The 23,865-nt window shown below is 43.6% G+C and overlaps 1 protein-coding gene across 1 annotated transcript; it reads left to right on the forward strand.

The window, feature by feature from the left end:
* The first annotated feature begins 1,019 nt into the window (after nucleotides 1–1,019).
* Nucleotides 1,020–18,045, forward strand: LOC140731719 (dehydrogenase/reductase SDR family member 13-like). Its single transcript, XM_073053435.1, has 5 exons — nucleotides 1,020–1,309; nucleotides 1,533–1,651; nucleotides 4,282–4,400; nucleotides 12,262–12,578; nucleotides 15,283–18,045. Exons 1-5 carry the CDS (start codon nucleotides 1,183–1,185, stop codon nucleotides 15,546–15,548), a joined length of 948 nt encoding a protein of 315 aa, XP_072909536.1. The 5' UTR covers nucleotides 1,020–1,182; the 3' UTR covers nucleotides 15,549–18,045.
* Nucleotides 18,046–23,865: the final 5,820 nt, after the last annotated feature.

Here is a 23,865-nt window from a genome sequence, read left to right on the forward strand (position 1 = left end):
GTTCCTCCAGTATTTGTGTGTGTGACTTTGCAGCTTCTCCCCTGCGGGGTGCAAGGATGAATTGCAGATGTGTGGCTATGGTTTTTAGTATACTAAATTTAGTATTCACTCAACACTGTTGGGATGGTGTTATAGGGTGATGCCCATAAGGACATTTAACAGATGGTGCAGGGAAAATGGAGGTTTATGGACTATATAGGAAGGGACGGTTAGATTGTTTGTTTATTAAGTTTATATATTTTAGGGTGGCAGGGTAGCTTTACAGTACAGGCGACACGGTTCAATTCATGGCACTGCCTGTGCGGAATTTGCATGTTCTCCCTGTGACCGTGTGGGTTTCCTCCCACAGTCCATAAATGTACCAGTTGGTTGGCCATTGTAAATTGTACCATGATTTGGAGTTGCTGAGAAGCGTCGTTCGAAGGACCGGAAGGACCTATTCGGTTCTGTGTCTCAACATCATGAAACCAAAGGGCCTATACTGCCCTGTACTTCGCGTGGGAGTCAAGATGAAGCCTCAGGCACCAAAGCATTAACACGATTTCCCTCCACAGGTGCCCAATCCGCTGAGGTCTTCAGACAGTTTGTTTGCTGCTAAAGATTCCAGCATCTGCAGACTTTTGCCAACTGCTTATGGGGAATTGGAAAAGACTACAAAAGCCCTTGCCATGTGCTAAAATATGGTAAACTGCAATTTCACCCAATCCAAATCCATCCATCTGGGTGATTAAAATTGGTATCTTGATTTTGAATGCTCTAAATATATTGCAAAGAATAAATTAAATTAGATTAAAGGGATTGGAGTGCGAGTGAAAAAGAAATACACAAGGGAGAAATGGTCTACAGATTGAAAGGAAAATGTAATATTGTTTATTGTATCATAGCAAAAGAATGTGTAAAATAAACTATTTCCATAATAAATTGGCATTCATTTACCATTGGAACGAAAGATGTCAATGAAGCAGTTTATTTTCACACATAACCGGAAGGGGGCGGCTGTTTGTTTTTCCTTGCCACTGAGCGGAGAGAGAGCAATTTGCAGAGGAGGCGTCAGATGTTTAACAGGAAAGCTTTGGTTCCTTTTGTTAAACTGGATTACTGTCTTTTCTGTAGCAAATTTCAAGTGCAGCTCAGTAAACAAGCGTGCAACTTTTAAAGAAAAATTAGATTACAGGAGCAGCCATGGTTTCATGGATCATAGCTTCAGCAATAGCCACAGCCTTGTATATTTTAATCTACTACAATTTCCTGAAGGGGGTTCCATGTCGGAGTGACACCTCGCTGAAAGGAAAGACGGCGATAGTCACAGGTACACATCGCTTTCTTGTGAACAGAGCCGACTATCTGCCAGGCTATCCTATCTATCTGTGTAAACTCTGTTTTATTTGTACATGTACTAAGATTAAACATCGTGGCCAGGCAAAAGGCTTCGTGTTTCTTTCACTGGAAGCATTGTTTGTTTTTTTTTCACCTCGACTTTTCCGGTGCGGTTAAACTCTTGTATTGATTGAACTTCTGTCTGTGTGTATCAGGTGCAAACACGGGCTTGGGGAAGGCCACGGCGCTCGATCTTGCTCGCCGAGGTGCCCGGGTAATACTGGCTTGCAGGAGCAAAGAGCGAGCGGAGCCGGCGGTCTTCGACATCAGGAAGGTAACGATCCAACTCCCGGTACAAACTGTCCCGAGCAATAGCAACGCATGTTTAAAAGTCCTGGTTTCTTTCGCAGAAGCTTTGAGTTGAGAGAACTTAAATTGGAGACCCAAAAGAATTTAAGTAATGTCTGCGTAAGGAGGAATTTTAATTTGAAAAAGATTTCAGACTTTTATTTTGGTCAATAGATTGCTCATATTGCAAGAACTTCAGCTGGCGCCATTGAAATGATATAAAAGGCGCCATGTAAATGTATTCTTTTACAGCTGGCATTAGTGCACAATTTTTTAAAAAATTTACAAGAATTTTGAATTGAGTTTCCAATGCGCAGTGACTACGTCTCAAACGCACTTTTATCTGCGTTATCGAGTCTCCTGATAGGGACGTGAAAGGCGCTGTATGAAGGCGGGATTCGCTTGGTCTATTCTGTGATACAGTATTTTAGTGCGGTATTTGAACCATGATTTTTAAACGATGTAAATGTGGCTTTCGAAATGGAAGCTGTTTCCATGAATTAAAAGAAAATATTTGATTGAATTGGACGTTTGAACTGAAAGAGGTTTAATTTCTTCTGGGTGGTAAGTTTCTGTATTACATTCTACAAGGTAAACAAAACTAATTCTTTTTGCAACCTCGAGCTCTCTTGAGACACACTGGGGCCAATGTTACAAATTTCTGTTGCAGTCAGTGTTGTCATTACAAAATACTCTTGAATATGTGCATAACAAGATCACATGATTGTAATATGACAATGGCCAAATAATCAACATTTTTTTGTCATAAATGATGCCTAAATATTGGTCAGGACACTAGAGGAAACTCCTTTGTCTGTTACATTAATGTAGTGGGAATAGTTTACCCTGGTTCACCGGATTGGGTCTGGGTTTGTCATCTTCTTTGGATGACAACTCTGTGCTGTGGTGGAAGCTGAGTTCAGACGATGTGCTTCCAAATAGTCAAATGAAGCCACTACTTAAGAAATGTCCAAGTCAGCTCTCAGAAAGTAATGTTTGGGGGAGATCACAGTTTGGAATTCTCTCTGGCCCTGATAAAGCCTTGTATTACCAGCATTCTCAGGCTGGTGTGAGCCGTAATTTACACAACTCTTTTGGTTTAACAGTTCATTTATTATCAAAGCACGTTTCCGTACACAACTCTGAAATTCGTCTTTTCCAGATAGCCATGGAACAAGGAAAGAACATGAGTGTCGTTCAGGGAGAAACATCAAACCCACCCACCCCCTACACGCACACAAAAAAAGAATGGCATCCTGATCGTCAACCCCCAAACTCCCCTCCCCAAATCAAAACGGAAGCACTGACCCCCCTCAAGAAACCACCCCTCCCTGCACTAAAACTAACAGAACATCAACCCCCAAAACTCCCCTCCCCTGCACAAATCAAAACGGAAGCACTGACCCCCCCCCCAAGAAACCACCCCTCCCTGCACTAAAACTAACAGAACATCAACCCCCAAACTCCCCTCCCCTCGCACGACAACACAGAATAGGAACTGGCGATTTATTTTTTTTTAAAAACACAATATAAAAGCTACAAGTCTGGAAAAAGTCTGCAGTCCATAAGCAGTCCAATCCATAAACGCAGGACCATGATACCATCCTACAATATCACCGGCATTCATCGAAAGAGAGAGGCACCACACGAGGCCTACCCGCCTGCCACAGCAAACAACACAGCGATCAGACTCCTCCTCAGCAGTGATCAAAAGGAAGGCAGTCCATGCTGAACTCTCGCTCACCTTCCGAGTTGGTCTCAGTCTTCCTCGACACTTTAATCAGCAAAATGGAATTGAGTGGACTGCCACTCACTGGCCTTTTTTTTTTGGTTTTTTGCACCGTTCTCTGTAAACTCTAAACTGTGCGTGAAAATTCCTGGAGATCAGCAGTTTCTGAGATGCTCAAGCGCTGTCTGGCACGAACAGTCAGTCACGTTTGTTCCCCATTGTGATGTTTGGGTCTGAACAATAACTGAACCTCTTGACCAGGTCCACCTGCTTTTATGCATTGAGTTGCTGCCACTTGATTGGCTGATTAGATATTTGCATTAACAAGCAGGTGTAGCTAATAAAGTGGCCAATGAGTGTAAGTGTTCAGAATTAATATGCATGATACGGCACCTATAGGGAGTGCTCTTGCCGAGAAGCAGTGTGGCACATTTGAATGCAGTTCCTATGAGGTGAACAGAAACATTGCTAAATTGAGATTGTTGGGACAGACATGGTTCCACATGGAAAGTTTGTTAGACTATCACTGTCATTGTAACATATATCAGTAGGTGTTTAACTTTCTGAAAAGCATTAGACTTTTTGATATTTGAGTTTCTTGGGGGAGAGGGGATGTACTTTGTGTCTCTTTGCTCCACACTCCAACTTAGTGACGGTAATGCACCTTCTGTTGGTCTGCCCTCCGCCATTTAAACTTTACAAGAAGAAACGCAAGGAGCAATGCTGAACTCTGATGGGTAAAGGAGATGAGAAAGGGAACCATTTGTGGAGAGATGGCTTCTTGTGGCTGTGTGTTGGGAGGGGGGGTTTGAAAAAGTTTTTTTTTAATCCCTGTGTAATGTCATGATATCCAAGATGGTTTAACACTGTGTATTTGTCATTTACAGAAGAGCGGCAACAACCAGGTGATCTATATGCACCTTGATCTTGCGAGTCTTAAATCGGTGCGGGCTTTTGCAGAGACCTTTCTACGATCAGAGCCCCAGTTAAACTTGCTCATCAATAATGCAGGAAAGTATATTGTAACCAATCTCGAACGCCAACACTTGCCCATGTTCATGTTAATGAACTAAAATCACTGAGCATCCATATTCTATCCGAACTAACTGGCTCATTTATTTTTAATAAATAATTATGAATTTACAGCCCATTGCACAAACCCTAACCATTGTGCTGGGATGTGTTCAGCATAATTAGTTGCCTAACGCCAGATTTCCAGCAGCTGATGTATAAACTACCTTACCAGCTTCTAAGACTTGCCTAGCTATTTGTCGGAATAATCTGCTGCGCAGTGGTGCAGCAGTTAGTGCTGATGACTCTCAGCTCCAGTGGAACGGGTTCAGCCCTGACCTTGGGTTTTGGTTTCCTATTGCCGCGGGTGCCAAAATACAGTGAAAAAAATCAGATTTGCAAGCTCTGCACAGAGATGATTTTTTATAAAACACACGCAAGTACTTTGAAGTTCTACAAGGAAAACCAGTTACAGAATGCAGAAGAGCAGAGCTTCTCATTCCCATTCTGACATGTCAGCCCATGGCCGCCTCCTGTGCCACGATGAGGCCACCCTCAGGGTGGACGAGCGACACCTTCTATTCCATCTGGGCAGCCTCCAACCTGATGGCATGAACATCGATTTCTCCTTCCGACTTAAAAGAAACTCACTCACCCTCCCCTCTTCTATTCCCCACTCCGGCCCGTCACCTCTTCTCACCTACCCATTATTTCTCCCTAGTGCCCCCTCCTCCTTCCCTTTCTCCCCTGGTCCACTCTCCTCTCCTATCAGATTCCTTCCTCTCCAGCCCTTTACTTTTCCCGCCTACCTGGCTTCACCTGTCACCTTCCAAATATCCTCCTTCCCCTTCCACACCTTTTTATTCTGACATTTTTCCCCCTTCCGTTCCAGTCCTGAGGAGGGATCTCGGCCTGAAACGTCAACAATCTGTCCACTCCCATGGATGCTGTCTGACCTGCTGAGTTCCTCCAGCGTTTTGTGTGTGTTGCTCTGGATTTCCAGCATCTACAGAGTCACATGTGTTTATATTGTGTTATGGGTACAGTGAAACTGCGGTGCAGGGAGTCAAAAATGATGCAAGGGCTTTGATGAGGTAGATTGTGATGTCAACAGTTCATATTCAACGTAAAAGTCCGTCAAGAGTGTTATGTCAAAGCACTAGAAGGTGTCCTTGAGCCTGGTGCTGACAGTGTGTAGTTTGAAGGGTTTCTCTGGAACTGCATGAATTTCTTCCAGATTTTCTGGCTTCTTCTAACATCCTCTTGGTAAGTTGGGTGTTAATTGCACAACTGAAGGGCCTGTACTGTGCTTTGTGTTCCCACATGCATGTGATTGGCCACACACCTCTAGGGTGTAGGAGGATAGAGTTGTTGGTCTGTGAGAGAGAGTAGGGGAACAAGTGGGGGCATGGGATTGCAGGGAGAGCTGACACAGTCGGCCAAATGGCCTTCTATGTTCTCACAAAAAAAAAATCCATTCCCTTTTCAACCTCTGCTGCTAGTGAGATTCTGGCAGCAATACACACAATGTGCTGGAGGAGCTCATCGGGTCAGGCCGCGTCTACGGACGGGAATAAACAGTCGACATTTTGAACCGAGGCCCTTCATCAGGATTGGAAAGGAAGGAGGAAGAAGTCACAATAAGGGGAGGGGGGTGAGAGGAAGAATTTCAAGGTGGCAGGTGGAAGGTGAAACTGGTTGAAGAGGTGAAGTAAAGAGCTGGGAAGTTGAGATAAAGGGCTGGAGAAGGGGGAGTCTGATTGGAGAGGACAGAAGACCATGGAAGAAAGGGAAGAGGAAGGAGCACCAGAGGGAGGTGATGGAATTTCCAGCATCTTCTGTACCACTTGTGTCTAAGGTTCCTATTTCAGGGAAAAGACCAATAAAAAGGTATGTTGGAGTGTTTGAAATACTCATAGATTGCGTTGTCATTGCCTCTTGCTCAGAGGAAGAAGATACTGCCAGTATCTCAGAAGTAATAGCTGTGGTGAAAATTGATCAGAAAATAAACTAGGAAGATTACTGTATTTCAAGCACCTCTGTTTGTTTTGCCCATTACAAATTCCCCTGTGGACTGTGTTGCTGGAAACTGTCTGTGTAAACATCTTGTGGTGTGTTTAGACCTATTCCTAGCAGGGGCACCACTGCATCAGCCAGGTACAGCCATGCTGTGGCAAATCACCTGGACAATTTCCACTACGTGTACAAAGAAGGCAAATTCTCAAGGCAATATCGGCTGGACAGAAATTGTGACTTTAAATTACTGATGATGTAGTTGTGTCTCAAGTTGAAGGAAAACCTTGCAGGAAATTTGAAATAAAATACAGTGCAGAAAATAGAAGGCATCTATTTCTAGCTCCACAGCAGCAGCCTGACCTTTTGAGTATTTTCAGTACTTCTGATTGTATTATTAAACTGTAATTGTAATTCAAGTTTTAATGATCACATATTTGCGTAAACAACATAGAACAGTGCAGCATAGTGTACCTCCTTTGGTTGTGCCAACCTTTTAACCTGCTCTGAGATCAAGCTAACCCTTCCCTCCATTTTTCTATCATCCATCTGCCCATCTAAGAGTTACTTAAATGCCCCTAATGTACCTGTTTCTACCACCACCTCTGGCTGGGCTTTCCATGCACCTCCCACTCTCCGTGTTTAAAAGCAAACATTAATTTGCCCTCTTATTACTTTCCTCCAATCACCTTCAAATTATAAACACAAGAGGTTTTGCAGATGCTGGAAATCCAGAGCAACACACGCTTGCTGGAGGAGCTCTCAAGCAAGTTTGGCAGCATCCATGGACTGGAATAAACTGTCAGAATTTTGGGCCAAGGCTCTGCATCAGGGCCAGAAGGGAACAGGGGAAGATTCCAGAGTGAAAAGATGGGGAGGGGAAGGAGGACAAGCTCGAAGGCCCCGGCCACTTCCCACTCGGACAACGACTTGGGTGGCCTGTTCCAGACTGCGACACAGCTGCCTCCCGCTCAGAACTCGATTCAGCTCAACTGCATATCCTGCTGTCTCCATCTCCGGTTCAAATGGCCCCGGGCATCTCCAGAACAAGATTGACGTTGCCTGTAGCTCCGGCTCTCACCCCGAACTTGGCCACCTCCACTCCAGACTGACACCTTCCTTGCTCCTGCTGGGCCCCTGCATTCCCCTTCCCCCACCATCGTTCCCCAATCCCGGATCTCTCAGGGTCCTCCATCACCTCCTAGGTCCTCAGAGACTCTCCTCCTCCCACCCTACCTTCCCTCAACCCTGTGGAATGGGCTGGTGGAGGCGGAAATGATAGGGTCTTTTAAGAGACTCCTCAATAGGTACGTGGAGCTCAGAAAAGTGGAGGGCTTTGGGTAAGCCTAGGTAGTTCTAAGGTAAGGACATGTTCGGCACAGCAGGCCAAAGGGCCTGTATTGTGCTGTAGGTTTTCTATGTTTCTCCCCGCTCTTCTGACGCCAGCACTCTCCTCCCAGCTGTGTCATCACCATTCCCTCCAACCCTCCCCTCCCCGAGGCAAAACTGTGTGTCCTCAGCAAGAGCCTTACCTTTGTCCTCTCTTGCCCACACCTCAGTGAGCTCTGTGCCCACTACGACGCCAGGCTCTTTGGGTACTCTTCTTTGGCAAGGATTCCCCGCCCTGCACTGATGATGCCTTCTCCCATCTCAGGACATCAACAAAACATCAACCGGCTCAATTTCAGCACTCCTGTCTCCTCCTCGGACCTTTCCCCCAACCGTCCTCTGAATGCACTGTCCTTTACTCTTGTCCTCACCAATCCTAACCTCACCATCAAACCAGCAGACAAAGTGGGTGCTGTTATAGTGGGACAGACTGTCCTTTACCTTGCTGAGGCCAGATGGCAACCCTCAGACATCTCCTCTTAACTTGCCCCTTGAAAAGGACCCCAGTCTAGACCATCACTAACCTCATTAACTCTGGAGATGATCTGTCTACTGTCATAAACTTCATAGTCCCCTTACCCCATGCTGCTTGCTTCTACCTCCTACCCAAGATCCACAAACCTGACTGTGCAGGAAGGCCCGTTGTCTGTGGCTGCTCCTGCCCCAGTGAGCTTGCATCTGCACACTTCAGCTCCATTCTATCCCCCCTTGGTTCAATCCCTCCACACCAATATCTGTGACATTTCACATGCTCTCAATCTCCTCAACAACTTTCAGTTCCCTGGCCCAACTGCCCTATTTTCACTGGATGTCCACTCACTGCACACTTCTATCCCCCCTCCCCCCAAGTAGACCTTAAAGCTCTCTGCTTCTTTCTTGACAATCCATTTCTCCACCGCCAACCTCCTCCCTCAGGCGGAACTGGTCCTCACTTTCAACAATTTCTCCTTCAGCTCCTCCCACTTTCTCCAGACTCAAGGGGTAACCATGGGCCCCAGCTATATCTGCCGTTTTGTTGGCTATGTGGAACAGTCCATGTTGCAAATATTCTCTGGTAATGCTCCTCAAATCTTTCTGTGCTACATTAACGACTGTATCGGTGCTGCTTCATGCACCCATGCTGAGCTCATCAATTTCCTCAACTTTTCCGCCAGTTTCCACCCTGCCCTTAAATTCACTTGGTCCATGTCTGACACCTCTCTTCGCATTCTCAATCTCTCTGTCTCCATCTCTGGATACAAACTGTACTGATAGCTTTTATAAACTTTTCAATTCCCACAGATATCTTGACCGTACCTCTTCTCACCCTGTCTCCTGTAAAAATGCTATTCCCTTTTCTTAGTTCCTTCGTCTGCACCACATCTGTTCCCAGATTGAGGCTTTCCTTTCTCGAACATCAGAGATGTCCTTCCCCTTCAAAGAACGGTTTTTCCCTTCCTCCACATTGATGCTGCCCTCACCTGCATCTCCTCCACTTCCCAGACATCTGCGCTCATCCCATCTTCCTGCCGCCTTAACAAGGATACTGTTCACTTACCTCCCCATTAGCTGCTGTACACAGCACATTATTCTCTGCCACTTCCACCAACTCCAATGGGATCCTACCGCCAAACCCATCCTTGCCTCTTCCCGCTCACCGTCCTCCCACTCTCCACTTACTTCTGGGATCGCTCCTAACGTGATTCCCTAGTCCATTCATCCTTTCCCAATTGTCTCCCACCTAGTACCTATCCCTGCAAGTGACAGAAGTGCTACCACTGCCCATTCACCTCCTCCCTCGGAGGCCTAAACAGTCCTTCCTAGTGAGGCGACACTTCACTTGTGAGCCTGTTGGGGTCATCTACTGCATCCGGGGCTCCCACTGCAGCCTCTACGTTGGTGAGACCCGACATAATTGGGGGGGGGGGGGGGAGAGGGGGAGTGCTTTGTAAAGCACCACTGTTCCAATCACCAAAAGTGGAATTTCCCGGTGGCCAGCCATTTTAATTCCTATCCCCATTCCCGTTCCAACATGTCAGTCCATTACCTCCTCATCTGCCTCAAATGGGCCGTCCATATTCCGTCTAGGTAGCCTCCAACCTGACGGCATGAACTTCAAATTTGCCTTCAGGTATTTTCCTGCCACCCTCCCCCTTCCTTCTTCTATTCCTCACTCTGGCCTCTTACCTCTTCTCCTCACCTGCCTATCAACTCCCCCTGAGTGCTCCCTCCTCCTCCTCCCTTTCTCCCATTGGTTGAATCTCATCTCCTATCAGATTCCTTCTTCTCTGGCCCTTTTGCCTTTTCCATCAATCACATCCCAGCTTCTTACTTCATACCCCTTCCCTAGCCCACCTGACTCTACCTGTCACCGTCTAGCCTGTCCTCCTTCCCCTTTCCCCACCCCCCCCCATCTTTTTTATTCTGGCATCTTCCCCCTTCCTTTCTAGTCCTGATGAAAGGTCTCGGTCTGAAATGTCAACTTTTTATTCCTCTCCATAGATGCTGTCTGACCTCCGATGTTTTATGTGTTATCTTAAAATTAAGCCCCCTTCTGATAGCCATTCCTGCCCTAGGAAAAAGTGTCTGGCTTTTCTCTTGATCTGGGCCTTTTATGGCCTTCTATGCAAGGTGGTTACTCCCTGTGTTCTGAGAGATTGATTAATACTTAAAACCTAGCCTCCAAGAGGACCACAACGTTGTTGTAGGGTCTGAAGGCTTGCATATCTCATTGCTCTGGAGCTATGTTGGCTAGGTTCAGGGCCTTGTTCTTTGGCTCTTGGTCGGGTCACCCATGCCAAACAGGTCAAAGGGTAGAGGCCAGACTGGAAGTGGTCTACTAGTGCCCCACTTTCGGGGCTTCAGCTCAGGGCTTACAACCCTGACTGGTAAAACATAATTGTTACAGAAACAGCAATGAAGAATCCTTCTGTATCAGTGTGTGACGATACGGACAAGCGGAGATGAAGTGCCTTCATTGCTGTCCTAAATGCCAGCAGTGTAACGGGCAGTAAGTAAGTTAAAAGCCTAATTAGTAAATCTCAAAACCGTCAGTGTTTTTGTCCCAGAGCAGTTAAGAGATGGGGTCATTGTGTAAAATGCTTCACATTTTTGCCTCTATTTAGCCTCCTGAGATTTGGTGTGATTCATCATTTCTGTAAAGACGTTCAGCTCATTCATCAGGTTACACAGTGGAGCTGCTGACTCACTCTTCCGGCAGCTTCGGTTCAATCCCGATTTCCAGAACTGTCTTCGTGGCATTTGCGTGGGTTTTCTCCAGGTGCTTTGATTTCCTGCCACTTCCCAAACTTGATAAACTAATTGGCCACTAAATTACCTCATGTGTTAGGGCCTGGTGGGCCTATTGAAATTGCACTAGCGTGAAGTGAGTGCCCGATAATTGAAGAGGTCCTGTTAGGCGGAAGAGCGTGCCTTTAAGGTATATCGCTCTGTCAGCCTATGAAACTGAACAGGATCGGAAGTTCAGGTCTGATGTTTGTCCCCGTTGGAGGTCACAGCACATGAAAACTCATGTTTACATTCATCACCTCTGAAAACAACAGAGCATGGTTACCCACAGGAAATGCAGATGATTGAAAGCAGCTTACAGGTCTTCCACTAAAGAAAGGGCATGCATTGGTTGCTCAGAAGCTAAGACCAGGGTGGGAAAACCCCTTCTCCCTCCCCATTATCCCCACCTATGCCGCTGAAGAAATAGATGAAGTTGGCAACTTCTAGCCCACAGGCCTGGCATATTTGCAAAGGTCAACATATTCGCAACACTCGAACAGAGATTATGTAATTAAAACATGAATAGCCATGAAATGAATCAGACACTGAAAATTCAAGCAGGTCCATCCTTAGGGAATAAATGGCATGAAAGTTAGCATTTTACATAAATTAACATAAAACATGAATTAACATAAAGTATGCATAATTTACATGACAAAATAAACTAAAGTAAGTTGTGTGAGATAAAGAGAAATACAGACCAATATAGTGTTGGGGTTTCTCGGGTTTGTTCAAGAAGTTGATGATCACTAACCATACCTCCAAAATACACAAGTTACGTCGTTGTATAACAAAATGCTATTTGAAAATCCAAAGTATTCAGTAAATTTTGGGATTGCAGTATCAAAACCGCTGCAGAGTCATTAGCCTGAAACAGTAACTCTGTTTCAAATACTGCCTAGCCTATATTTCAGATTTCCAGCAGGTTGTAATGGGCCAGGGGGTCGTAGTGCGCTGGGGTTAGTCCGACGCTTAATGATGTGGTTTTGTTTGGGACCGTGCTGACCTGTGCTCTGCAACTTGGTGGTTTCCGGGGTACTGCTGGCCACCAGTCAGTACAGAGTAGACCGAAGTTCCATCTAAATGTTCCACCATTCCTATCAGTACAAAGTGGACCAGGGTTCCACCTAAACATCTGGCTACCCCACAAAAGCTAATTGGGAATTAATGGTAATGTTTTCACTTGCAGGCACTGGATCCAGTGGCCAGACAGTTGATGGATTCAACATGGCTTGGGGAGTAAACCATTTGGGCCACTTCCTTCTCACTAACCTGCTGCTGGAGCGGCTGAAACAGTGCGCCCCGAGCCGCATTGTTGTCCTCTCCTCTTTGACTTACTGCATAAGCAGAATAGATTTCAGTAACCTGAGCATTGCTGGTGGAGGCTTTTTCAGAGAACTCAGCAATTACAGCCTCAGCAAGCTCTGCAACATACTCTTTGCCAGGGAACTTGCCAATCGTCTGGAGGGAACAAATGTCACAAGCTACGTTGTGCATCCAGGTACCAAGATGATGAGGAATTTCTTTAGCCAGAGGGTGGAGAATCTGTGGAATTCATTACCACAGGTGGCTGTGGAGGCCAAATTATTGTGTATATTTAAAGCCGTGGTTGAAGGGATCTTGATTAGTAAAGGCGTGAAAAGATATGGGGATCAGGCAGGGGAATGGGGTTGAGTGAGAAAATGCATCGGCCATAATGGAATGGCAGAGCAAACTAGATGGGCCGCATGGCCTAATCCTCCCATGTCTTATAGTTTTATGCTGATGTTATGTGTCAATCTTCACTATGATCTAGGAATGTAGGGTGGGGGCAAGTGGCTGAAATCATTAATCCTCTTGTTAATCTGTGTCTTCTGTGGTTGGTGCATAGATCCAGGTTAGTTTTCACTGTCCTTTTAGAAGACAGTTGGGCAGTTACAGGTTATGGGCCAAACACTGACAAATGGGGTGAGCTTAGATGGAGCATCTGGGTTGGCCTGGACCAGTTGGGCCAAGAGATACGGTGTAACTATTAAATGGTCTGTACAAGTTGTTGATGTATGTGATTCATCTCCTACAAGGGCACAATATGAGCAATGGAGGCTGAACCTTGCCATAAGATCCTGTGAGCAGATGTTACTGTTCAGTAACACAATGACCAATCATGGTGCTTTGTCCACACTTCTACCTCTTGACCGTTACCTTTTGTCTGCAGAAATCCACTGCATCTCCTCAACAGCTAAGCATCCACCATGATGCAGAACAATAAGTCCCAAAAGCTTGTAATCTTCTAAAAAGAAATTTCTTCTCAGCTTGGTCCCTTGTAGGACCATTGACCAAGAAGAGGACTACAAGCACCCTGCCCATCTCTCCAAATCTAGAATGATTCAACTAGACCTCCCCTTCTTTGAAACTCTTGTGAGTTTAGGCTGATCTCTTTTCATTGCTCACCTGCCCCACCACCACCACAAGCAAATCCTATGAACCCCTGTGGTTAATTCAAGAGGAATGGGAAATGCTGAATAACAATATCCAATAGCAAGCATCAGCTCAATGAAAGGGGAAAGGAAAGGATTGGGACCTGGAGCTGTGTTCCTGAAATTTTAACCAGATCCGTAGGTTGAAGAGATCACATGGTCTGTAAAGTTTTAAAAAGTTTGAAGTAAATTTATTATCAAAGTACATATATGCAACCCTGAGAATTATCTTCTTGCAGATATACTTTATAAATCCATAATATAATCTTTGAAAGACCACAGCAACTTGGGCATTCAATCAGTGTGCAAAAGACAACAAACTGTGCAAATATGAAAAGAAAGAATTAAAAACAATAAATAAGCAACAAATATCAAGAACACGAGATGGAATCCTGAAAGTGAATCCAATAGTTGTGGGAACATTTCAACAATCATTTCAAAGGGGCAAGTGAAGTTATCCGCTTTGGTTCAAGAGCCTAAATAGATCTGAAATGTTATGAGAAACTTTTGGCCATGTATCTAAAAGTGATGTGCTTATCCTTTGGAGTTGGTGCGTGGCCTAATGGATAAGGCATCAGGCTAGTGATCAGAAGGTCACTGGTTCGAGCTTCAGCTGAGGCGGCGCATTGTATCCTTGAGCAAGGCACTTAACAACACATTGCTCTGCGACAACACCGGTGCCAAGCTGCTTGGGTCCTAGTGCCCTTCCCTTGGACAACATCGGTGGCGTGGAGAGGGGAAGGCTTGCAGCATGGGCGACTGCCGGTCTCCCATACAACCCTGCCCAGGCCTGCACCCTGGAAACCTTCCAAGGCGCAAATCAAACTGGAGGGTCTGGACGAGATTTATGAGAATAATCCCAGGAATGAAAGGTTTAATGTATGAGGGAAGTTTGATGTCTTTGGGCCCGTAATCAATGGAGTTCAGGAGAATGAGTGGGAATCTCAGTGAAAACTACCGAATACTGAAAGACCTGTATAGAGTAGAAATGGAGAGTATGTTTCCATTAGTAGTCTAGGATCTAAGGGCACAGCATCAGAATAAGGAGGTGTCCCTTTAGAACTGAGATGAGGATTTTTTCAGTCAGAGGACAGTGAATCTACAGCATTCATTGAGTGCATTTAAGACACAAGTAATTTCATGATTGATAAGGGGGTTAAGGGTTTTAGGGAAAAGTGGAAGAATGAGGTTGAGGGGAAAAAAACAGCCACAATTGAATGAGGTAGTAAATGGCCTGATTCTGCTCCTATATCTTTTAGTCTATAGCTTAGAGCCAACCCTATCAGGAATGAAGATGGGAAAGATTTCTGTGGACATGGAATATTAAAAATTTGGAGCACTCTTTCATAAAACAAGCAACTCTGAGATGAAGCTAACAAAATGTTTGAGGTATAAGCTAAATGGGGGAGAAAGTGGATATGTGAAAATGTGATAGATTAGCCCTCAAATTTTTGGATGGAAGCATCGCGTTAGTCTGACGAGCCTAACAAAGGTGGGACAGGGTAATATATTACATATGGGGAAGTTTTCATTCAGGAGTTCATATAAAATGTATTTTTCAAATTGGTTTGTCATAATGTCTGTCTGTGGAGGGATTACATAGCTCTCCCTATTCCTTTACTACATGGCAATTTGTAAATTGATGAATAATTAGCAATCATTCTTAATTGTACATGCATTGATTCTAAGTTAAGAACATTTCATCACAAAATCTGGATTTAATGCATTCTTTCTCTTTCCCTTTCACAGGTTTTGCGTTCACTGATGCATTTCGTGACTTCAGACTCTTGATTAAATTAGTGTTTGTCCCTGTTGCTTTCCTTTTCTTTCGAACTCCAATGGATGGGGCTCAGACGACCATTTACTGCGCTGTGCAAGAAGGGATCGAGAAATTCAGTGGCAGGTATTTTGCTGATTGTAAGGTTCGGAAGGTCTTTCCTCATGCACGTGATGACGCAGTGGCCAGGAAACTCTGGGAAGTCAGTGAAAGGATGGCTGGACTCTGCAGACATTAACAGAGGAAGAAACCGCAGCTAATTTCTAAACTCTTGTGAGCAACTTTATAAAATTTATATGTGAAAACAACTGAATATTTGCAGCTTTCTTTCAGTTTTATAACTGGTCTTTAAGTTGTAATACTAACTAAATTAAAAGCATGGTCAGTTTTCAAGTCATGCAGCATTTTTAGAGAGGAATAAAAAATCGTCGTTTCGGATGGAGACCCTTCATCAGGTGGCCTGACATATCAGCTGTTTATTTCCCTCCTTAGATGCTGCCTGACTTGCTGAGTTCCTCTAGAATGTTGTGTGTGTTGCTCAGGATTTCCAGTGTCTACAGAATCTGTTGTGTCGATCAGTTTTCAAACTATTTTTCAGAAAGTCCACTCTCCCCTTTCTCTTTAATCTGCAAACAGCAAACTGCACTGACGGACATTGGGGCAATCCAACCTGGAAAATACACAAACTCTGGAATGAAAACTTAAAATTTAAAAACATTAAATACTATCAATTCTTCATTCATTGTAAGGGCTCTAAGCTAATTAGATTTTTTAAATATTTCTTTATGACATAAATGTAGGTCATTCAATCCATTGAGTTGATGTCAGCTCTCGGAACAATCCCATTCACTCACCTCTCTGTTCCACAAGGCCAACACAGTGGGGCTGTCGACTTACAGCTACAGTGACCCAAGTCTCATCCTGACCTTCGTTGTAAGCTCTGTCACGTTTACACATTCTTCCTCTGTGTGGGTTTCCTTCCACATATCAAAGACGTGGGCTAGGAGTATATTTGGCTCTTTGTACATTATTCAGAGGATGTGGATGAATGGTAGATGGGAAGTTGATGGGAATGTAGAGAGAACAAAATGGGAAACGTATAATGGAGTACTTGATGGTCAACGTGGACTCTGAGTCAAAGACCCATTTTATATCGTATGACTCTCGTTACATTTCATTCGGTTTGACAGACCAGTGTAGCACCTTCACATATAGGAGTATAATTTCTAGGTTGGTGTTTGTTACATCTCAGTCGGTTTGACAGACCAGTGTAGCACCTTCACATATAGAAGTATAATTTCTAGGTTGGTGATCAGGATCTGTGTACATTCAGAACTTTCAAGTTATTCTGTCTGGGAAATGTATGCTTCTTATTTTGCTTGTGGCAGTTTAAGCAGCTATGCTGATTTATCTTTTTCTGACTTCACACTTTCCATTTGAAGATTTTCAGTGCAGACATGTGGGCCGTCAACCTCTTGTCAGCTAGGCCATTCTCTCTAATGGTGTCATTTTCATGAGTAGAATTTAGACAACTCCTCATCATTCTAGTAAGGGCACTGAATGATACTGGAAGTTGAGGTTTTTGTCCGACGGAACCAATGTCAGCACTGTCATTCTCCACCACCCTCCCCTCCATTCCCTTCCCGCTCCCTACATGGAAATCTAAAGACCATTGGTCCTATGGGGCAAGACAGCCCCCTGTGAGAACAGTGCAATCAAACCCAGCCCTGTGCCCTTTCCCCATTCCTGTGCTTTTATTTTTCTCGTTCAAACTCCACAAATGAATCTATCTCCATCACCCTGAAGTCTAGGTTGCTAACTACTGATCTGGATAAATAGATTTTCCTGTGCTGCCTTGTGTCCTTGTAAAACCTCTGCCAGCAGCTTTTCCTTGTGATCAGTTTCCTTCGTTGGCCACTCGCCCTTTGAAACTAGGGTACATGGACGTTGCAATCTTTTGACATTGCAATAACCTGTTTCAATATCAGTCTCTGAGCGTGTGGTAAGTAGCTATCACCGGGGCCTGGTGGATTTAGCAGCACTCAGTGAGTATTTGGAGAAGTTTCTGATGATCAGCAGTGAGGATTTCCCTGGAAAGCCCAGAATCCCATGCACTGACTCATATTCTTGTAATTCTATAGAATAGAGAAGGAGTCCTTCTGGCCCATCGAGTGTGTCCTAGTTTGCAGAGCAATACCATCTCCCCAACTGATATTAGATTCTTCACCCATACTCCACAACTCTTTCCTCAAGTTCTACCACTCACTAGGGGCAATTAACAGCAGTCAATTAATCTGCCTCCCAACACATCATTGTGGATATGGGAAGAAACTGGAGGAAATGCACACCTTGGCTGATAATTGCAAATTCCACACAGATAGCACAGGATTGAACTCAGCTTCCTGGAATTGTGTGCAGGATGTCATATCCGGCACGATTTTTAAAAAATGCAAAGCAAAGGCCTTAATCAATTTACAAAGTAATAGCATTTATCTTTACTCAATTGCTGATAAATTGATGTGACTAGATAATGTATTTACTTAAATAAGGCATTACAGTTTTCATATTCTAAATATTCAGTGATTAAAATAACAAACTACGTTACAAAATAATGGTTTTCTGTTGAGATGGCGAACAATAGTTGCTTTAATAAACAGAAATTGTATAAATGGGTTTTACTATCAAAAATGCCTGCTATTTACATTAATTTATGTGAAATAAAGGCTACTTATATTGTAAATTGCAAGTGTTTCCATTCTTTGTCAGTTCTGCATTAATTTTTACCTGAGAATTGATTAAGGGCTATATTTATGATCAGCATATTATTTTGTATTCTGGGAAAGATTTCTCAGGTAGAAGTTATGCATCTGAACACTTCATGTAGTTCTGGTTTATATTTGGTTCTGGCTGTTCATTTCCCACTGATCCGTTCAGCAGAATTTAAACTCTCTGCCTTGTCCTTGAGATGTTGGAGACTCAGTGAAATGTTGTGAGTCCAAGATTTTGCTGCAGCTTAGCCAAAAAAATCACAATTGTCCATTACTGTTTTGACTGTGGAACACAATGTACTTATGTTGTATCCAGATCGAGGGAACTATTACTTGTGCTTGTATGAAAGCCAGGTATTGCTAAAGTGTGCTCTGGCTGCTGTCACCGGCGTTCTGTTCATTTGCTGTTGTTACGCCAGAGCAGGTTAATATGTTTTTCCATCAAACTGGAGATGCAAGACAGCTGAACAAGGTAAGCTGCAAACAAAACACAACACACACAAAATGCTGGAGGAACTCCGCAGGTCAGGCAGCATCAATGTAGGGAAATAAACAGCTGATGTTTCAGGCCAAGACCCTGCATTAGAACCACAAAAAAAAATGAAATGAGGAAACTGCTGAGCTTAACCAGCACTCTCTTCCCAAACTCTTTGCATCGAGGCTGAATTTAGTCAGGTGCTGTGGGCCTAAATGTTTTGTTAGATGTTAATCTGGAAAACCAGAACATGAAGGTGGTGGAGAATGGAGATCCCACATGGAACAGTTTAGCTCAGGACAGCCCCTTCAGCCCATGATGTGCAAACTAATTTAATAATTAAAAGCCTACCAAACTGCCTACTTGTCCATATCTGTCCATATTTTGTATATTCATGTGCTCGTCTTATGAGCCCCTAGATGTCTTGACCCAGCCATCTCCTCCCCCCAATCTTAAATGCACGTCCTCTGGTATTAAACATTATGACCCTGAGAGAAAAATACTACTGCTTTACTCTGTCTATGCCTCTCATAATCTGAGAAACTTGCGCCTGGTCTCTTCTCAGCCTCCGCCACACACAGAATAAGCACATTTGCCCATTCTCTCCTTGTAGCACGTGCCCTCTAATCCAAGCAGCATGCTGGTGAACTACTCTCCAAAGCCTCCATACCCTTCCTATAATGGAGCAACCAGAATTGAATACCATACTCCAGATGCTATTCGGGTTTCGAGGTCAAGAGTAGGAAGTTATGTTGCTTCTTAAAGCTGAAACTTCCTTATTCTTGATCTCAAAACCTTGACTAATATTTGTATTCTAAACTTTGCTATTCATTGGAAGTGCTCTCTGTTATTTATTTAACTGATGCAGATTCAGATTAGTTTCTTTATCACGTACATCAAAACATACGGTGAAATGCGCTGTTTGCATTATTAACGAACAGCCTAATCACACGCTGGGGGCGGCCCACAAGAGCCATTGCACGTCAGGCACCAGCGTGCCCATCACGTCCACAGAACAATACAATCAACAATAGCAAAACAAAAGCACAAGGAAGTGCAGATGATGGAGATCCAGAGCAACACTCACAATGCTGGAGGAACAAACTCAGGCAGCATCTATGGAAGTGAAAAAACAGTTAAAGTTTTGGGCAGAGACCCTTCATCAGCAAAACAAGTCCCTTTTCCTCCTTACCATGTGTCCTCTCTCACGTACAACCGATCTCAAATTCCGGGACATGCCTAAATTTGAGAGTAGTATGTTCCTAATTCTTGAAAACTTATTTACTGTAAAGATATGCTGGTGACACAACAGTTAAATTAACAGGCTGGCAAGCTAAACCAACATTCCAAAAATCCAAATCCCAGCCCCATTAAGGCTGCTGTGATATTTTAATTCCATTAATAATCTGGAATTGTAAAATGCAAATCATTAGTAATGCTGCCTACTAAAGTTAAGGATTGTCTTAAAACCTGTTGCCTCACTGACATACTTCAGGGAATGAAATCTGCCTCCCTGTGTGCTCCAACTTGTGGGTGACTCCAACCCATGAGGTTAGATCTTAAATACCCTCTAAAATTGTACAGCTTCTCAAAAGTGTAATTAGAAATGGAAACTAAATGTTGGCCTCATCACTGATGCTCGAATTCACTGTTCCCTGTAATCTGTGTGTTCCCGATGTTGGGGGAGTCCAGAACCAGAGGCCACAGTTTAAGAATAAGGGGTAGGCCATTTAGAATGGAGTTCAGGAAAAACTTTTTCACCCAGAGAATGGTGGATCTATGGAATGTTCTGCCTCAGAAGGCAGTGGCGCCCAATTCTGAAAGAGTTAGATAGAGCTCTTAAAGATAGCGAAGTCAAGGGATATGGGGAGAAGGCAGGAACTTGTGGATGATCAGCCATGATCACATTGAATGGCGGGGCTGGCTCAAAGGGCTGAATGGCCTACTCCTGCACTTATTGTCTATTGCGTGGGTGCACGGCCGTGCAGTAACTGAAATCATCCACACACATAGCCTTTGTTGCCACACAGCTGGTATTTTATATAACGTTAATATATTTTTGAAATTATGTGAATATAATTTGAAATATATGTTAATATAATTATGAAGTTAATTATGTTAATGAATATGAATCCATAATTTTACTAAATAATGAACGTACCATAATATTTACTTTGAAACATTTTAGCGCTTCAGTGTATTTACATAGTGTTTTAATTTACAACACTATTACAATTCATTACAAATAACAGAATGGAAGTCGATAGCTCATTGTTAATAAACTGCCAGCCTGCTGAGCGCCGACGCCGTCTAGACAAAACATTTTATTTTTATCGTTTACTTGTAAGTTGTGGTCTATGTTTGTTTGATATGCATATTACAAAGAAAAACATTTGAAGTGCTGCGTGGATTTCAGGCTGCGTAAAAAATGTCTTGCCCAGAGCAACGACTGGTCTGCACAGCTGTAAAAAAAAAAAAAAATTAGATGGAATGTTGCTCGGATCTCAGACTAAGTTTATCATTAAATAAATTCCATTGACTCGTCTTGTAAGCTATATGGTGGAATAAAAGGTGGAACTTCCAGTTGTCAATGTCAAGTCTGTTCTCAGCATCACTGATCGTGAACCAATGGGGGATCATTTTATAAGGCACTTTTCGAAGTCCGCACATCAGTGAATCACTTCAGGATTCTTTGTAACCTCTGGCCCTACTAGCCTCTGTGATCCTTTGGTTATGACATCTTGCTCAACTGTGTTATGAAATGTTCAGCGGTTCTTTACCTGCTAGGAAGAACCTGCCACAATTATCCTCAGCAATTGTTGGTACTAGGCTGTGCCCTCAGCCCTATTTTACTCCCTGAGCACTGAAAACTGCATGGCTAGATTCTATCCTAGCTCCACCTACAAGTTTGCAGGCGGGCCATATTTCAAATAATGTTGAATTGGAGTACACAAAGGGGATAGAGAGTCACTGGACTTGAGTCATGACAAAATCCATTCCCTCAATGTCAGCACAGTTTGGAAGAGGTGGTGAATATACTCCTATTAACATCAATGGCACTGTGGATGGAAGGGTTGAAGGCCACAAGTTCTGAGGAGTGGACCTCACCAATAGCTTACCATGGTCTAACCATGTAAATACCACAGCTAAGAAAGCTCACCAGCACCTCTACTTCCTCAGGAGGCAAAGAAATTCAGTATGTTGCCCATTGACCCTCAACAACTTGTATCGATGCACCATAGAAAATATGCCAACTCATCCATCACGGCTTGATATGACCTGCTTTATTCAGAACTGCAAGAAACCACGGAGAGTTGTGAACACAAGTCGATGCCTTATGGAAACCAACCTTCTCTCATGGACTCCGCCTATACATCTCACTACTTCAATAAAGAACGCACCCACCTTGGGCTCTTTGTCTTCTCCCCTCCATCAGGCAGAAGATACAAAAGCCTGAAAACATGTAACACCATCTTCTATCTGCCGTAATATGGCTGTTGAACTGTCCCCTAGTACGATGAGATAAGATAAATCTTTATTTATTCCAAAAGAAATTATTGTTGCAAGGTTGTCCAGTCAGAAATATATACTTTAAAATACAAAATGTAAACATTCTGATACAAAAAAAACGTGCATTAAAAAGCAAGGGTGCAAAATAGAGTAGATCCTTATGGCCACGGGAAGGAAGGATCTCCTGTGGCATTCAGTAATGCAGCTCAGTGGAATCAGTCTGTTATTAAAGGTGCTCCTCTATTTGTCCAGTATGTCATGGAGGGGTGAGAGGGATTGTCCATCATGCTCTGTAGCTTCTGTAGCATCTCCTCTCAAGCACAACCAGCAGGGATCCAGTTCCACCCCCAGAACAGACCCTGCCTTCCTGACGAGCTTATTGATCTTCTTGCCATCAGCTGCTCGCACCCTGCCACCCCAGCAGCCTACAACGTAGGTGAGATGGACTCTGGACCTCACAGTCCACCATGTTCTTGCATTTTATTGTCCACCTGACGTGCACTTCTTCTGCAACTGTAATGCTTCATTGTGCATTCTGCTGTTGTAATGAAATAATCTGTATAAATAGCATGTAGAACAAACTTTTTCACTATACCTCATTACACATGACGATTATCAAACAATTTACCAATTTAGTTTAACAATTTACCATCTGACTGAAAATCATGCAACTCTTGTGCCAACTGATTTGTTTAATCATTGGGAATGAAAGTCCAGCAGACTTATTAACTCAAAGGTTATACTCTCTTCTTCACCGACCATCAGGCAGGTTTTGAAACTTGGGAGCACGTACCATCAGGTTCAAGGACAGCTTCTACCCTGGTCTTATTAAACTCTTAAGCAGAATTGTCTATTCTCATACAGTAAAGAAGAGGTCTTAATCGATCATTGAAGGCCTTGAGCTTTGTCTACCTGCACTGCACTCTCTCGTTATGACTACAACACAATCTTCTGCATTCTGGGTTTTTTTTTGTACTACCTCAATGTAATTATGTACAGAATGGCAAGCAAACAGAAGTTTTTCACAGTACATGTGATAAAAAATAAACCAATTAACCGTTACTAAAACTAAAACCAGTGGGATTATTCAGAACTGGTTGCACCCATTCAGAATAAGCAATTGCCAGTTAAAACTGATAAGGGGGAGTTTATTCTTTCTGAATTCTGTAAACACTTGTGATCCTTGCGAAAGCTGTGAGGGTGAGGTCCTTAATGATATTAAAGGAGAAGAGAGAGATTTGTACTATGAGCAAGTCAAGATGAAGATGACCTGAAATCGTTGAATTCTGTGTTCAGTATAGAAGGATAATAATGTGCTTAGTGTGGTTCCTTTAGTTACATTGAACTTCAGTGGAGACAGAGGTTAGAAAGAGGGCAGAACAGATGTGAGACATGAATGCCCAGAGTTGGCTGTTTGTTAACATAATCAGTTCTGTAGATGCTGGAAATCCAGAGCTGCACACGCAAAATGCTGGAGGAACTCAGCGTTCCCAGCAGTGTTCTTGGAAAGGAACAAAGAGTTGACATTCAGGCCAAGACCTCTCATCAGGACGTTTTTCAGCCCTCATGAAGGGTCTCGGTCCAATGCGTCAACTGTGTATTCCTTTCCACGGATGTTGCCTGCCCTGCTGAGTCACTCCTCGATTTTCCATGTGTTATTCTAGCCTTTAGTTTATTTATTAGCCTATTAAAAACCTCTATCATCATGTGGCCTGAGGGGAGAAAGGAAGAATTGAGGCATGTCTGCAATTAGACCACAACCAGATGTTTTAATTTTGCATTTTCAATGCCATGTTAAAATA

The sequence above is a fragment of the Hemitrygon akajei genome, chromosome 8 (assembly GCF_048418815.1).
Source record: "Hemitrygon akajei chromosome 8, sHemAka1.3, whole genome shotgun sequence".
Lineage (NCBI taxonomy): Eukaryota > Metazoa > Chordata > Chondrichthyes > Myliobatiformes > Dasyatidae > Hemitrygon > Hemitrygon akajei.

What these genes read in the sequence shown, in the direction of transcription:
- LOC140731719 (XM_073053435.1), top strand. Translation starts at nt 1,183, where the DNA reads ATGGTTTCATGGATCATAGCTTCAGCAATAGCCACAGCCTTGTATATT. An exon ending in TTAAACTTGCTCATCAATAA is followed by an intron (nt 4,401 to 12,261) that starts TGCAGGAAAGTA and finishes AATGTTTTCACT; the next exon opens with TGCAGGCACTGGATCCAGTG. An exon ending in AAGCTACGTTGTGCATCCAG is followed by an intron (nt 12,579 to 15,282) that starts GTACCAAGATGA and finishes TCCCTTTCACAG; the next exon opens with GTTTTGCGTTCACTGATGCA.